This window comes from Clupea harengus, chromosome 10 (genome assembly GCF_900700415.2).
Source record: "Clupea harengus chromosome 10, Ch_v2.0.2, whole genome shotgun sequence".
Classification (NCBI taxonomy): domain Eukaryota; kingdom Metazoa; phylum Chordata; class Actinopteri; order Clupeiformes; family Clupeidae; genus Clupea; species Clupea harengus.
This window is the reverse complement of record NC_045161.1, coordinates 19,400,529-19,415,629: the sequence shown is the minus strand read 5'-3', so window position 1 is coordinate 19,415,629 and position 15,101 is coordinate 19,400,529. Positions and strand designations below refer to the sequence as shown.

The 15,101-nt window shown below is 44.8% G+C and overlaps 1 protein-coding gene across 1 annotated transcript in view; it reads left to right on the top strand.

Moving 5' to 3' along the window:
• Positions 1-15,101, top strand: part of LOC105907751 (collagen alpha-1(XXIV) chain) — a 118,943-nt gene that overhangs the window by 34,287 nt on the left and 69,555 nt on the right. The window contains exons 8-14 of the mRNA XM_031574872.2: positions 1,161-1,205; positions 2,458-2,511; positions 2,844-2,888; positions 5,739-5,792; positions 7,427-7,471; positions 9,065-9,118; positions 10,074-10,118. Of these exons, the coding sequence (XP_031430732.1) occupies positions 1,161-1,205; positions 2,458-2,511; positions 2,844-2,888; positions 5,739-5,792; positions 7,427-7,471; positions 9,065-9,118; positions 10,074-10,118 (342 nt within the window). The remainder of the gene's footprint in view (positions 1-1,160; positions 1,206-2,457; positions 2,512-2,843; positions 2,889-5,738; positions 5,793-7,426; positions 7,472-9,064; positions 9,119-10,073; positions 10,119-15,101) is intronic.

Genomic DNA, 15,101 nt, shown 5'->3' with positions numbered 1-15,101 from the left:
GTATTTTCCTAGGAAATGGATGACATTGGACCAACCTTCTCTGACCCTCACAAGTGAAGTCTTTTTATTGAGCTCCGTTAGAGTTCAGGTGTCACAACTTAGGAAGTGATTAAATGGCACAACACTGACCACAGATTGTTCTAGATCTTCCCCTCCTTCTTTGCCTGAACAGTGTCCTCAACCAACCATCCAAACCTGATATCTCCTTGGACACAGGAATGGAGCACTCTGAAGTGGGTTCAAACCCAAAGCATATCTGGACAGCATTTGGCCTGAGTTCAGGGCATCTCAGTGTAGATCTAACTGTCAGATAACATTTTCGGTTATGAGCCACCCTTGTTCTATGTAATGTGCTGTGTATGTAGCTGGGCATTTAGCACGATTCTCCTTGAAACACTGTGCCAGATATCCTTAAAGTGCTGAACTGTTGCTGTCTACAAGTTCAAAACCCCCATTGGAGGATGTTTTCTGTTTTACTAAATTATGTTTGAGGTATTTGTGGTTTGCCCCAAACTACAGTTCTTCGGCTCCTCTTATCCTATCCTCTACACCACTGTTGCGCATTAATAGCTTTTGAGGTTTGGAAAACACTTGTTGTCGTCCTGCCATATTCCTACCACCATGCGTACCCCCTCAATACCATGCTGTGTATATGGTGGGGAGTGAATACCAGCCTCCGGGGACTGCTCTCAACAATGATCATTACGCTGTTGCTAGCGTGCTTAAGGCAGATTTCCCACACGGAAGGTGACCCCCAACAGAAATAGCCTGTCAGGTCTAGGGCAGGTTAGGAGGTAATTCATGCCGACCTTTGACCTCTGCAGTGCCATTAGGCTGCTGGGTGTTGGAGTGTTGGCCTTGGGAATGTTCCAAACGCTTCAGAGAATTCAGACTGGATGGACACGCCCCTCCTTCTCTGACATCACACAGCGCACTGCCCCCTGTTGTTATGTTATAAAACATCTCAGTGTTTACTAACGATTAACACTGACAGAGAAAGATAAGGATCACTTCATTTGTAATGAAGCACGCCAGTATTGTCTATAAAGCAGGCCCCGAGCCAAAGGACTGATGATCCTCGAGAGAGGCCATGTCCAGGCCAGTGTTAAAGGATCTTAGTAGAGTTTAGGAGTTTATTGATTTTGTTGTTTTCCTTGCAGGGTCCAAAAGGGTACACTGGGCCTCCAGGATTGCCAGGAGATCAGGTATGTGGTTCACACACTTCATCTCATATCCTTGACATATCCTTGATGCACTTAGACATGTGGATAAAAGGATAAAAGCTACATACCCAAATCAGTGTATGATCATTCTTTATTTTCTCACTCTGTTTTCACACGGACACTGACACCCAGAACATTTGCCTCACACTCTGATTTGTCTGTCTTCTCACTCTTGGTCAATCTGTCATGCATTTTTAACACATATACACACACACACACACACACACACACACACACACACACACACACGAACACAGACACACAGACACACACACACACACACACACACACACACACACACACACACACACACACACAGACAGATGAGGTCTGCATGTCACCGGTTATGTCACTCCTGTCAGCTGTTCCTCCTTATCGTCACACCTTTCATCCCAGTGTCCTCACTAGAGGAAGTACAAGGAGGCTTCAGAACCTAATAATTAACACTCACACCAAGCTGCTCTGAAACACTGATGACATGACCAAACATGACCATCTGGCAGCTGGCCGAACACACAAAGGAGATTTACATTGTGTTTTTAACGACAGGAGGAAAAAGTTAGATAGGTTAGGTGACACATCTCCTGTGTAATAACTATGCATAAGCCAAAAATGGCACCCTTTAAAATAAATATTTATTTACATCTGACAGGCGTTGCCAGATATATAGGCGCAGTCCTTGATCAGTGCCGAAGAGTTTTTCAGAGGCATTCTTTTTCATTCGACATTAGGCAGAATATGCACAGTTGAACAGTCTGAATCATGATACTTTATTAATTACACTCATCATGCTAATATCAACACACTAAGGGGTATCATATGTCATTAGGAGACATTGTAATTTGGAATATTTACGGTATGTCAGACAAGGTATACTCTAGCTTTTACCATAATTTGGTTGAGACCATCACTAAAGACAGGGTTATCAGTATTAGTTATAAGTATCAGTATTTTGTTCTCTTTTATTACCCAAGTTAAGATGCTTGCCTAATAGCGCCAGCTAGATAGCAGTCCAGCTCATGTTTGGCCATCAGACCTGGCCCAGACCTGGCCCAGACCTGGCCCACTGCCAGTGGCGGGGGACTGGAAGAGATGGGTGTTTCAGCACGGAGATTATGGACATGGCAGAGGGAAGGGCCTCATGGGTCGGAGGAACAACTGAGAACAATACCTGTCTTCTTCTCCCCTGGCATAGTTTCCTCTCTTTCATGCCCCTCTCTCTTCTCTCCCGCAGGGTATGCCAGGACTACCAGGCGAGACCGGGGCAGCAGGTTACCCTGGCAGGCAGGTGCAGTGACCACGATCCACTTAAAAAACTACACTACCCAGAATCCTACTACTACAGTACCATGTGTGCCACCACAACTTCCCCCCCTAAACTGCCTAGAATGCACATGCTTTACCTCACTGGAAAATGTACACAACACGTTCTGTATGACATTGTATGACATCCCTTTACTTCAATATGTACATCTATATTGGACTATTTTCTCGTTTACATTTGACATTCTTCCCATCTACTGTCTATCTAAAGCTATTTGGCACACACGTTTCCTGACATATTTCCATTTGTGTAGTATGGGATAGTGCATTCTCCTCCTCATGTCTGCTCGGTTTCAGGGGTTGGCTGGACCAGAAGGTGACCCAGGTCCTAAAGGTGTCCGCGTAAGTAGAGCAAACTCCTCTCCTCTTTCCCCTCCTCTGCTGTAAAATGTGAACTTTTAATTTCCTGAGAGGATTAGACAGTGGCAGGCAGGCAGGCAGCTCAGGCTACCATTCCTGTTCACCAATAGCTGACCTGGGGTCTGTGTACTGCTCCTTAAAAGCTAGAGAGAGAGAGAAAGAAAGAGAGAGAGAGACTAGAGAGAGAGAGAGAGAGAGAGAGAGAAAGAGGGAGAGAGAGAGAGAGAGAAAGAGAGAGAGAGAGAGAGAGAGAGAGAGGGAGAGAGAGAGAGACTAGAGAAAGAGAGAGAGAAAGAGGGAGAGAGAGAGAGAGAGAGAGAGAGAGAGAGAGAGAGATTGTGTGTAGATACAGAAGCCACAGGCAGCACCCTGTTCACCAATAGCTGACCTGGGATCTGCGTGCTGCTCCTTAAAAGCTGCGCCGCTCCACTAGGGGCTGTTCAAGGGCCTGTGTGCCGGGTGACCACTCCCACAGCGCATACTCCTCAGGAGGCACCAGCGTGAGAGAGAGAGAGAGAGAGAGAGAGACTAGATAGAGAGAGAGAGACTAGATAGAGAGAGAGAGAGAGAAAGAGGGAGAGAGAGACTAGATAGAGAGAGAGAGAGACTAGATAGAGAAAGAGAGAGAGAGAGACTAGATAGAGAGAGAGAGAGAGAGAGAGAGAGAGAGAGGGAGAGAGAGAGAAAGAGGGAGAGAGAGAGAGAGACTAGATAGAGAGAGAGAGAGAAAGAGGGGGAGAGAGAGAGAGAGAGGGAGAGAGACTAGCTAGAGAGAGAGAGAGAAAGAGGAAAAGAGAGAGAGAGACTAGATAGAGAGAGAGAGAAAGAGGGGAGAGAGAGAGAGAAAGAGTAGAGAGAGAGAGAGAAAAGGGGAGGTGGTAGGGTTGCAGTGAAAGAAAAGTAGGGGGATTCAAAACAGTGCTCAGAAAAGAAGGGAGAGACTGAAGGGGGGGGGGAGTGGGAGAAAGAAAAGTTCAAAATGACAAAATGAACAGGGGAGGAGAGAGCAAGAAAAGAACAAATTGGCTGACGAGAGAAAGCAAAGAAAAAAAACGGAAAAGAGCTACATCATAGGTTGAAAGTTGTAATAGTTGCAAAGAGAAAATACCTTCATTATAGGTTGAAAGCTGTAATAGTTGCATCTAAAAACCTACAAATCACTGCATTGTTTTCTGTCCGGGGACTTCAGAGGCGTTTACTAAGCCTGGTCTTTTCCAATCTCAAAGGAATGTCTAAGAAGGAAGAAAGTACAGGGGAAAGAATGGCAGACAGTGGAAGACGAGAGAGAAAAGAAAGAAAGAGCTTTAGCGGCCTCCCGTCTATCTTATTTCATCTTTGACTGACTGGCCATGTGATTTCACTTAACAAGAAGCCAAAACATAACAGATAACCTGCCACCTCTGCAGCCTAGGCTGCCTTTCTCTTGGATTCTGGAAGTGGTCAACCTGGGAGCGTAAACCCTTATTTTTATGGAACCCTTTTGCCTCGTATCTTTGAACACAAACTCCCCCCCTCATCCTGCCCATGTTTTATGAATGATTGGTGAGGTTATGACTCACTGATGCAGTGAAAACACTATCTTACATTCTTAGGTGATGACTGTGTTTCATGCTGAGGAGCGGTTGTCCCAACAGGGCTTAACTAAGGGGGTTTAGTTAGAACAGATAGGACATCTACTTCAACCCAATTAAGGCATGTGTGTAGATAAGACCAGATTTAGTTCACCTAATGTGGAAAAAATATATAACAGTAGCAAATATATACTGTGTATAGCAACGTATATATAGCAAAAAATATAGCAACATGCCGTTGCTATGATGAGCTGTACTTCCTGCACATAAGACGCTAGCTAGCTCAGACCTATCAAGGGGAAGCAGGGTGGGTGTGGGGTGTTGGATGAATATGTGAAAGATAATACCCCAAGCACAGAGCCATGGAGCACTCCAAAGCTAAAATGTCACTCTAAGCAAATCAGCAATGAGCTTTGTTCTTTTTTCCAAATAGAAATAAATGCATTGTCTAGGAGAACACCAATGCACAGTAAATCTTTTACAGTCACATTCCTCATGAATTTGCTGAGACTCTCATATTTTGATGGGCTCAGGAAAATACTTGTCCAGATATTGAAGGATGGCTTGGAAAAGAGTACAGTATTCTGCAGCTCAGACTTTCTCTTATTTATTTGAAGTGGTATTGCTCATCATTCAGGCCTGCTGTATAGTATAACATTGAAAACATTTATTAGAACATGCACAGACAAATAATTTGTACTTTTATTTGGTAATGTAAGTGTTTATTTAAAGATGAAATAGTGAAATTGAAGCATCAACCATTGCCAAGAATTATTGTGTTTTTGCTGCTTTCAGCAGTATTTCAGCCATATTTTGACATTCCGTCTTCCCAAACGTTATATAATCTCTAAAGTAGATACTGTAGTTTTATTTCATATATTATTTCTGTTTATTGATATTTTTTGTAAAGTTAAATTAGATGCAGACACAAAAGTTGACTAGTCTCATCTTTGTTGGATATCAAGTGTCCAGGCTCCTGTAACTTGTTGTGTTGTGGGGCGACAGTGGTACAGTGGTAGAGAAGTCGTTTAGTAATCAGAAGGTTGCTAGTTCGATTCCCTGTCCCTGTCGATTCCCTGTCGAAGCGTCCTTGAGCAAGACACTGAACCCCTAATTGCTCCTGATGTGCAGTGTGCCATCAGTGTAAATGTAAAATGTGTATACATTGTAAGTCGCACATATGTAAGTCGCTTTGGATAAAAGCGTCTGCTAAATGACTGAATGAATGAATGAATGTAAATGTTGTTATTTCCACTGTTAGGGGTTCATCGGCCCTCCAGGTGTCGCCGGTCCAACAGGTCTGGAAGGAGAGAGAGTAAGTCATGTGACTCAATATAAGGAGTCTACTTCTGTTGCTTTTTTTTTTTTTACTTTGGAGACCAGGGAAACTGCATGTATATGCTTTCCGTTGTGTAAAAATATACTGTAGCCCTAGCATGTCTGTCTCTCCGTTTTACTGCGGATGAAATGTAACACATGCTGTTCCTCTCCTGAATACACTCCACTATTGAGTGCCTGGCTCAGTTAATTTCTTTTCCATCACCAGCACACCTCTCTGTTCCAAAAATGATGTTGGCAGGAAGTGAACACCGCCTTGAATAATTTCAGCTGTCTATGTTTTGTCTTGTCCCTGCAAAGTTTCGATTTGTACATGTTCATGTTGAGGAGAGACTAGTCAGGGACAGTTTGCCGTGGTGGATAAGCCCCTGTCCAGATGGGTAAAGTCATGTGTATATGTTTGCCATGGTGTATAAGCCCCTGTCCAGATAGGTAAAGTCATGTGTATATACGTTTGCCGTGGTGTATAAACCCCTGTCCAGATAGCTGAAGTTATGTGTATACGTTTGCCGTGGTGGATAAGCCCCTGTCCAGATAGGTAAAGTCATGTGTATATACGTTTGCCGTGGTGTATAAGCCCCTGTCCAGATGGGTAGTCATGTGTATATGTTTGCCGTGGTGGATAAGCCCCTGTCACGATAGGTAGTCATGTGTATATATGTTTTATTGGATCATGGCAGGACTGAACTAAATATATTCGCATTTCCTGTGTCGGGAATTTCTTTGGCACTGGCAGCTTTTATGGTGATCGAGGCTCATGGGATTTCGTGTTTTGAAGCAATAAAAATAATTGAACACATTTTTCCATAATCCCCAGGCCAATGTTGGAAAAATGACCGGTGAGCAATAAAAAGACTGAATTTAAATGTCAGCTTCTTGCCTAACCAGCTCATTCCATTGCAATGTTTCCATGTTTCATTGTGAGATGCAAAGGGTGGATGAGTGACGGAGGGAGTGTGAGATGAGACCTGGTTGGGAATGGAAACATGGAAACATGGCACACTGTAATCGAGAGCTGTGTTATTTGACACTGTAATCGAGAGCTGTGTTATTTGACACTGTAATCGAGAGCTGTGTTATTTCACACTGTAATCGAGAGCTGTGTTATTTGACACTGTAATCGAGAGCTGTGTTATTTCATACTGTAATCGAGAGCTGTGTTATTTGACACTGTAATCGAGAGCTGTGTTATTTGACACTGTAATCGAGAGCTGTGTTATTTCACACTGTAATCGAGAGCTGTGTTATTTCACACTGTAATCGAGAGCTGTGTTATTTCTCACTGTAATCGAGAGCTGTTTTATTTCTCGCTGTAATCGAGAGCTGTGTTATTTCTCACTGTAATCGAGAGCAGTGTTCTTTCACACTGTAATCGAGAGCTGTGTTATTTCTCACTGTAATCGAGAGCTGTGTTATTTCTCACTATAATCGAGAGCTGTGTTATTTCTCACTGTGATCGAGAGCTGTGTTACATGGAAACACGGCACACTGTAATCGAGAGCTGTGTTATTTCTCACTGTAATCGAGAGCTGTGTTATTTCTCACTGTAATCGAGAGCTGTGTTATTTCTCACTGTAATCGAGAGCTGTGTTATTTCTCTTTATTTCCAAGGGAATTCCAGGCCCTCCTGGGAAAGCAGGTCCAAACGGAAGGCAGGTAAAGTGTTGTAAACAAACCAGAAATGTATATTCTTTGAGTAATTGCCTGTTCCATGTTTAGACACAATGTAGTGTGTGTGTGTGTATATATATATATATATATATATATATATATATATATATATATATATCAGCAGCAGTAGATATATATCAGGAATATTTCTACAAATGCAGAGAACATCATAATAACCTATAAACTTGTACTTCAAGCACTATAAAACCGTAATGCTTAACTATCATGTAGCCTGCAGGCATGTCACAAAAGGTGCATATTCCTACGGTGCGCACACTCAATGTGCCGAATCCTCGGCCAAAAGTGTGGCTTTCAAAGGAGCACCTTCAGAAGCGCAGCAGAGTACAATTGGTGTGACTGCCGGGGGAAGTTTTTGTTCCGGGTTATTGAAGCAGTACTTTTTTACTGGGGATGATTGCATATTGTAACCAGTGACTGGCACCAGGCTTGAGCAGTCTGAAAAGTATTAGCCTTATAAAAACACGGGTGTCGGCGAAGCGTCTTGACAGACTGCAAGCCGCCGGAGTGCCAACTGGGCGCTATTCCCCGTGTTGCCGAGCAGGAATGGATTATCAAACATCTCTGGACTGCTGAAAGCTAAATGGAAGCCTTTCAAATTCCCTGGGGTAAATATGGGAGGTGGGGTGGTTTGGGGGGGGGGGGGGGGGTGCTGGTGGGCAGGAGGGAGGAGGTGATGAGAACAATGCCACAGAACCAGCTGGCTCCTCTGGCAGACCTTTTCCATGGCCTCGAGTGGAACCAGGTCCTCCTGCCAAATCCACTAACATCTAACTGGTTGGTAGCAACAGATAGACTTGGGGTCATTTTTTTTGGGTGGACTCGGACAGACTGGCCCTTGGTGCTAGGACACTGAATAGTCCAGACACATGCGGGGGGACGCGCGCGCGGGGGGGGGTTAACGCAATGTGTTCAAGTGACCGCACGATGGTATGTGTGTTGCTTGTACAGAGGTCACGCAAGTTCATGCAGCTTGATACATCTGACAGTGTCCATGACTATGACCATCAGTCACGTCCAGTTTTGTTATGCCACCAGCAGTGCCAACAAAGTTCATCCAAGAGATGCACAGATAGTACAAACAGACTGGCATCGCATTGCACCATGACCCCCAGGTGTGAACTCGTCTTACTTCTTTAATTCTTCTTTAATTTGACAGCTTGTCCCCATTTAGACTCAGCAGCACACTTTACATCTTGTGCTTAAACGAACAAAAATGTCATTAGTCATCATTCCTTTCAATAGATGTTTTTGGACATTGCATCACAGAAAACAGGCCTAGACAGTCTTTTTGAGGCATTTTTTGGAGACATTGATTGAACATGGTCTCGGTAGGGTCGGGATACTGAAGGTTGAGAGACTCCACATACCTCAACATGCATCAAGATGTATTGATGTGGAAAGACCACATGCAGTCGTTAAATCCATCGTGCTGGATTTTCCAAGTAGAGTAGATTGAAAGTACCCATGGCAAAGGTGACATTCATATCCCATTTGTCATGGCCTACTTGCTGCCAAGGCGTGTACATGCAGTAACTCAACTGTCTGTTCTGTTTTCAGGGTGTTGTTGGCGACCCTGGCGAGAGGGGTCCTCCTGGGCCGGATGGGAACGAGGTAAACACTTCATTATGTCCCCTTGCAACCTGTTGCACATAAAACTTCCCAAGAGTTTGTGGCCATTTAGTGGATGTAACTAAATTACAGATCCTTCCTCTCACCCAGTTCTGTGTGCCCAGACCTGCCCGTACTCTGTAAAAGGAAGCGTTGACAGCTTTCTCCATGTTTCAGCAGAGTTGTAAACATAGAGAATTACGTTTTGATTAGAGAGTCAGCTAAACGCATCTTCTTTTCATAACATACGGCTTACTGTAGCGTCTGTGAAGGTAGACTGTAGGCTGAAGGCGGGCTTAAGTGCAGAAATGTCTGGATGAAAACATTTTCGCTCATGTCAAGCTGTTTGAATAAACACAGCTTCTCAGTAGCTTTTACAGTGAAGCAAGCGCACTGTTGTAATCTCAATTTACAGTTCATGCAGAGCGTAAGCCACACGCAGACAATCATTCTTTGTCGTGCCATCAAGTTTATGTAGCCTATTTAAATTTTATGTGTACAAATTCAAGTGATTTATAGAAATACTGTAGAATGATGTGTTCGCCCCCTTTTCTGAAGAATATTGGAGTTCCAGTAAAGCACTTAATCCAGTTACTCCACACTATTACTGTCAGGACTAGTCATACTAGGCTCCATAAAACTCAATGGTGTTGAAATGAGCAGTCATATATGAGATAAATAGCTGGATGCTCGGCTGAGACGAATATACTGGAAGGTGTTCTGATGCATTACACTGAGATCAAAGCCCATTGGGGAGTTTTTTTTTACCTTTGCAATTTGTACATTTTCTGGTGTTTAGCCAGATTTTATACATAAACCTGTGACTTGGTAAATACATATATAACACTTAAGCAAATTGGAAAAAATAAGTTGTATCATCTTCCTGTGTTTTTTATTGTTTTATCAGAAGGCATGTTGGGGTTCACTCATATCCCATTTGTGTTTGTTCTGCTTCCAGGGGCCTGTCGGAGGTGCTGGTACTGGAGGCTTTCCAGGACTGAGGGTGAGTAGGCTGAACCAGTATTCCACACTACAAAGCCCATTGGCTGAACCTGGTAGTACAGATTGTGCAAAAATAAGATTCGCACATGTTCTTTCACTTTTGCTTCGCCTGCTTTGTTTTGTAGGTGCTATGAGTAAAACATTTGAACGTCATACACATTAGAAAACTGCAAATGGCCTTCTCGCATGTCTTAAAGGGTCTCGAAAGGGTCTTGATTGTATACTGTGAACTGTCATCTTTAAAAAAAAGAACACAACTTCAGTTCTACACTGATGGCTGTCCTTACCAACAAAATCACTTTCTATCTTGATATCCTTCTGGATATTGCTGAACCTTGGGATTACTTTTCATTTGAAACATCAATCAATGTGCATCATAACACATGCTGGTCATATGCTTCCATTGTGTTGCTCTCATCTTTTTTTGTCCAGAGCTAAACTAATAAAACATGGCTGCCATTCATGTCTGAGATGATGAGCTATATCTGTATTAAGCAAAAGAAAGTCATTTTTGGGTATTTTCTTTAATCACGCATTTTCTCATTGATCATTCCTCAGCTGATTCATTAGTTGACATCCTGGTTTGTTTTCCGTTTGATGACATAGTGATTGATCATTATGGCAGGAAGAGTTGACATCGTCTCCAGCACAGATCAATGGACATATTTCGTGCCAGTCTGTATTTTTTGCTCCGAGGAACCACTGGAGTATTAGGCCCAGGTCATTTGTTTTTGATGGCAAGAATATACGGCTCTCTCCTGAGTGCTACCGTAAAGTGCTTAGCTTGGCCAGCGAGCTTCTGCCAAGGATGGATTACTAATATTTTATGCTCTCTAAATGCTTGGCGGCCTGTCAGCCCTGAAGGGATTCACAGAGAGAGGGAGAGAGAGGGATAGAGAGAGGGAGAGAGAGGGATAGGGAGAGGGAGAGCGAGAGGGAGAGAGAGGGAGACCAGAGATCTGGAGATAAACTGGGGTAGGAAGAAATGCAACTGCCCTGACGCTGGGTTCTAAATCCCGCTGAGTGGGAAGCAGTGGAAGGAGAGGCACCGGAGGCCTCACACACACACACACACACACACACACACACACACACACACACACACACACACACACACACACACACTCACGGAGCTGCAGTGGGAGGAAAGGAATGAAAAAGAGAGGATGGGAAAGGAAAAGACAGAAATGTAGTGATGTACTGTGGGCATATAAAGGTGCAGAAAATGAAGGGGAAAAAAGAGGCGAAGGGTGAGAGATGGGTCAGTCTGTAGAGCCTAGAATATTAGGTGAGGAACCTGGTATCCCAAAGCCCATTACTAATCTTTAGGCCCCCCCAAAAAAGAAGCTTTGGTGTCAGAGCCCCTGTTGATGGTCCTGGAACTGCAGTCAATAAGATTTAAGGGGCTACCCCTGCTGATTCTCACCCATGGAACCTGCCCCGAGTTCAGGATGGATTTACACCTACCTCTTGCCCCTCCCTCGTGACAGCCACTATAACTCAGAGACTGGTTGGAGCCATCTGTCTGTACGATGTTACAAACTGCCAGGACGACATGGCTTCCCTGCCGCAGGGCTCCCGCGAAGAGATTGCGCATTCAGAGGCAAACCCCCTTTCACAGCTGGACGCGGTTAGCTGGTTCCACTGCATCCCCCAGTCCAGTCCAGTCTCTGTCCTGAAGCTATCAAATCGCCGGCCTGCATCACAAGGGTACAATTCTAAAAACACTAGGAAAAAGAACCGGTCAGAAACAGAGAAGTAATATAATTGAAATGAATTATTACGGGACTGTCCAAGACTTCGAGTCTTACCAGCCAAACCAACAGAGTCGCCAGAGCTGGTTAGAGGGCCAGGAGATCGACTTTAGCCAATTCCTTACGACACTCTTATTGGATTCATTCAGCAGGCTGGACATGCTACACTGCTGCGCTAACTGACTGCTCTTTTTTAGTCGATTGGCTGTTGAGGATCAGTTGTACTGTAAGAGCTTTTTAAAGAGGCGCTCCTCGTCACTGCCACAGGACCAGTTCCAGCGAACTGCTGTCTAGGTCCAGTCCGTCCCAGTCCAGTAAGGCTGCCATAGTTTTCTCAGAGAGCGTCGGATCGGATCCAGGTCCGATTTGTTGTCCATCACGACCAGCGGAGCCAGACCCGACACGGTCCGGATGGGAACCACATGCTGCCATTGAAGTGAAAGGAAGGCCGGCGGGGTGTGCATTCGTCATGTCCCCCCCCCCCCCCCCCCCCCCCCAGTATACCCCATGCGCGAGGAAAGCCTTTCAAATGAAACGTGGATGGAGGGGATGCGCCACGCTACAAATTGGTCTCCTCTCCGTTGAACACACACACACACACACACACACACACACACACACACACACACACACACACACACACACACACATCCATGCCAAAAGCCCCCTTATTCCAACCACAGCCCCTTGAAAGATGATGTCCGTGTCTCCACACCAGTCTTTAGCCTTTGGACTGCATATTTATTGCTTCACATTTATCTCCGTGATCTGTAGTGGTCTGGCCTCGTGGCAAGGAGTGTCTGAAAGCAGGTTACGCTGTTAGACGCTTGAAGTTTAAACCAGGTTACGCTGTTAGACCCTTGAAGTTTAAGCTGATGAATGTTAGGTCTAGAGTGTCTGAAAGCAGGTTATGCTGTTAGACCCTTGAAGTTTAAGCTGATGAATGTTAAGTCTAGAGTGCTGGACCCTTTATAGGTGTACGTGACCGTGTTGTGATGGTCGTGTGAGCTCATGAACATCAGTTGAACCGCCTGATTTAGGTTCATGGTAATGTTCGTGAATAGGCGATTATGCTTTGCTTTTGACCAGCTTGGGGTTTACAACTGTGGTCAGTCCTCACTGTGGTTAACTGAGATGTGGTGGTCGACCAGATGGTGGAGAGTTAAGGCAGACATTTTAATGTCGGGATTTGGGATGGTTTCCATTTCAACATGTGTTTTGCCTCAAACACACACTCGCTGTGAGACAGTGGTGACAGTACCACAGGGTAGTGTCCTGCCAACAAAGTGACTCATTACAGTTTCAGATTCTCACAGAACATATTTTAATTGCATCCCTGTATTGTATGATACAAATGTAAAATGTACATTAAGGAATTTTACCAAGAGGCTGCAGTCACTGTGGGGGTTCCTTTTGAATTCGATAAGATATGACAACCTCAACTGGGTTGTGTGAAAATGAAACCAAAGTGATCCGTTTTCATCAGAAACTACATGGATTTGCACCAAACACTGTGGGTGTCTGTGTGTGTGTGTGTGTGTGTGTGTGTGTGTGGGTGTCTGTGGGCCTCTGCTCTCCTCTGCTCTGCTTCGGTTCTCAGAGAGAAATAGGGGTTGTTGTTCGCCTGATCTTGTCGTCACGCGTGGTCACATTAGCCTTGGTTTGTGCACTGAGAAAGGTGACACCTCGTCAGTTCACTTTGAGTGGAACCAGCCCCGACTCTCAATGATGCTTGTGTGTTGTTTTATTCCTCCGAGTGTTCAAAGGCTCTTTGGTGGTGCCGGAGAGGAAGAAGACCTGTGGGAGAGATCCAATGTGGTTTCCATCAGGTTCATCAACAGCAGTTTGTCCTGAATGTTATTAGCCATGGCAAACTAGTCATGAGCCATAAACACACACACACACACACTCACACACACACACACACACACACACACACACACACACACACACACACACACACACACACACACACACACACACACACACACACACACAGAGACACACACACACAGAGACACACACACACACACACACACACAGAGACACACACACACAGAGACACACACACACACACACACACAGAGACACACACACACACACACACACACACACAGACACACACACACACACACACACAGAGAGACACACACACGCATGGTTACGGCTGGCCTCTTGTTCTCCTGCCGCCCCGTCCTTCACGAGCCACGGGGGTTGAAAGAACTGTGTGCGATTAGTCTTCATCCAGCGGTGCCATTAGGCCTTTCTCCTCACCATCATCAAACAGAGTGCTTACCCAGCACCAGATGGACTCCGCTCTTTTAAGCCACATGCCGTTTATGACGCCGCATTAAAAGCCGCCTACTCTTGGCGCACGGCCCTGACTGCGGGGATCGATCATTTTGATGGAGGATAGCCCTGCAGCTGTGAACGGGCCAAAGGAGAATCCTTCCCAGGCTCCCTTCGTTTAGGGTCAGGGCTCTGTTCTAGCTGAGAATTCATTCATTACACTATCCATATGGAATTCCACGCTTGTGTTGTGCTAACACCCAAATCTAACCTCAGGAGTGACATTATCTGATGATTTTTTTTTTTAAACCAAATGTTGGGGCTTGGGCCACCCAAGTCTTTGGACGTTAGTTGGACGTCAGTCTAATCCAGATCACACAGGTGTGTTGGACGTCAGTCTAATCCAGATCACACAGGTGTGTTGGACGTCAGTCTAATCCAGATCACATAGGTGTGTTGTTTTATATACCTCGCAATTGGATCTGTAGTGGTTGGCACAGTTACGCAGGAAGGATTTGAATGATTGGCCTAGGGATTGGGGTATTTGTCTTGCTCAAGCCATGTGACGTACTCAAAGAGGGCAGGGCTATTCTGGATAAGCCTCACCAAAGCCCCCTATGAAAAGAAACATCACAAACAACACATTTGTTTAAATTCTGATTGGCTGCTGGCTGCTTACAGTACAGGAATCGGCATCACCAACAAAACACATGAGCTCTGATTAATTTATGACTTGATTGTTTCAACACGCTATGCAGGCCATATGTGACATTTTCCACACACGTTTTATGAACCTATACATGACGCAACTGGAACTTTCCGAAATCATTCAGTCCTTAAATCTGCCCTCCCTGGGGTTGCTTGTGCCACTGGTGTCAATTGCTGAGACGCCTACACACACACTCATGCACAAGATGCAGTGAGTAGCTCAGGTCGGCGTG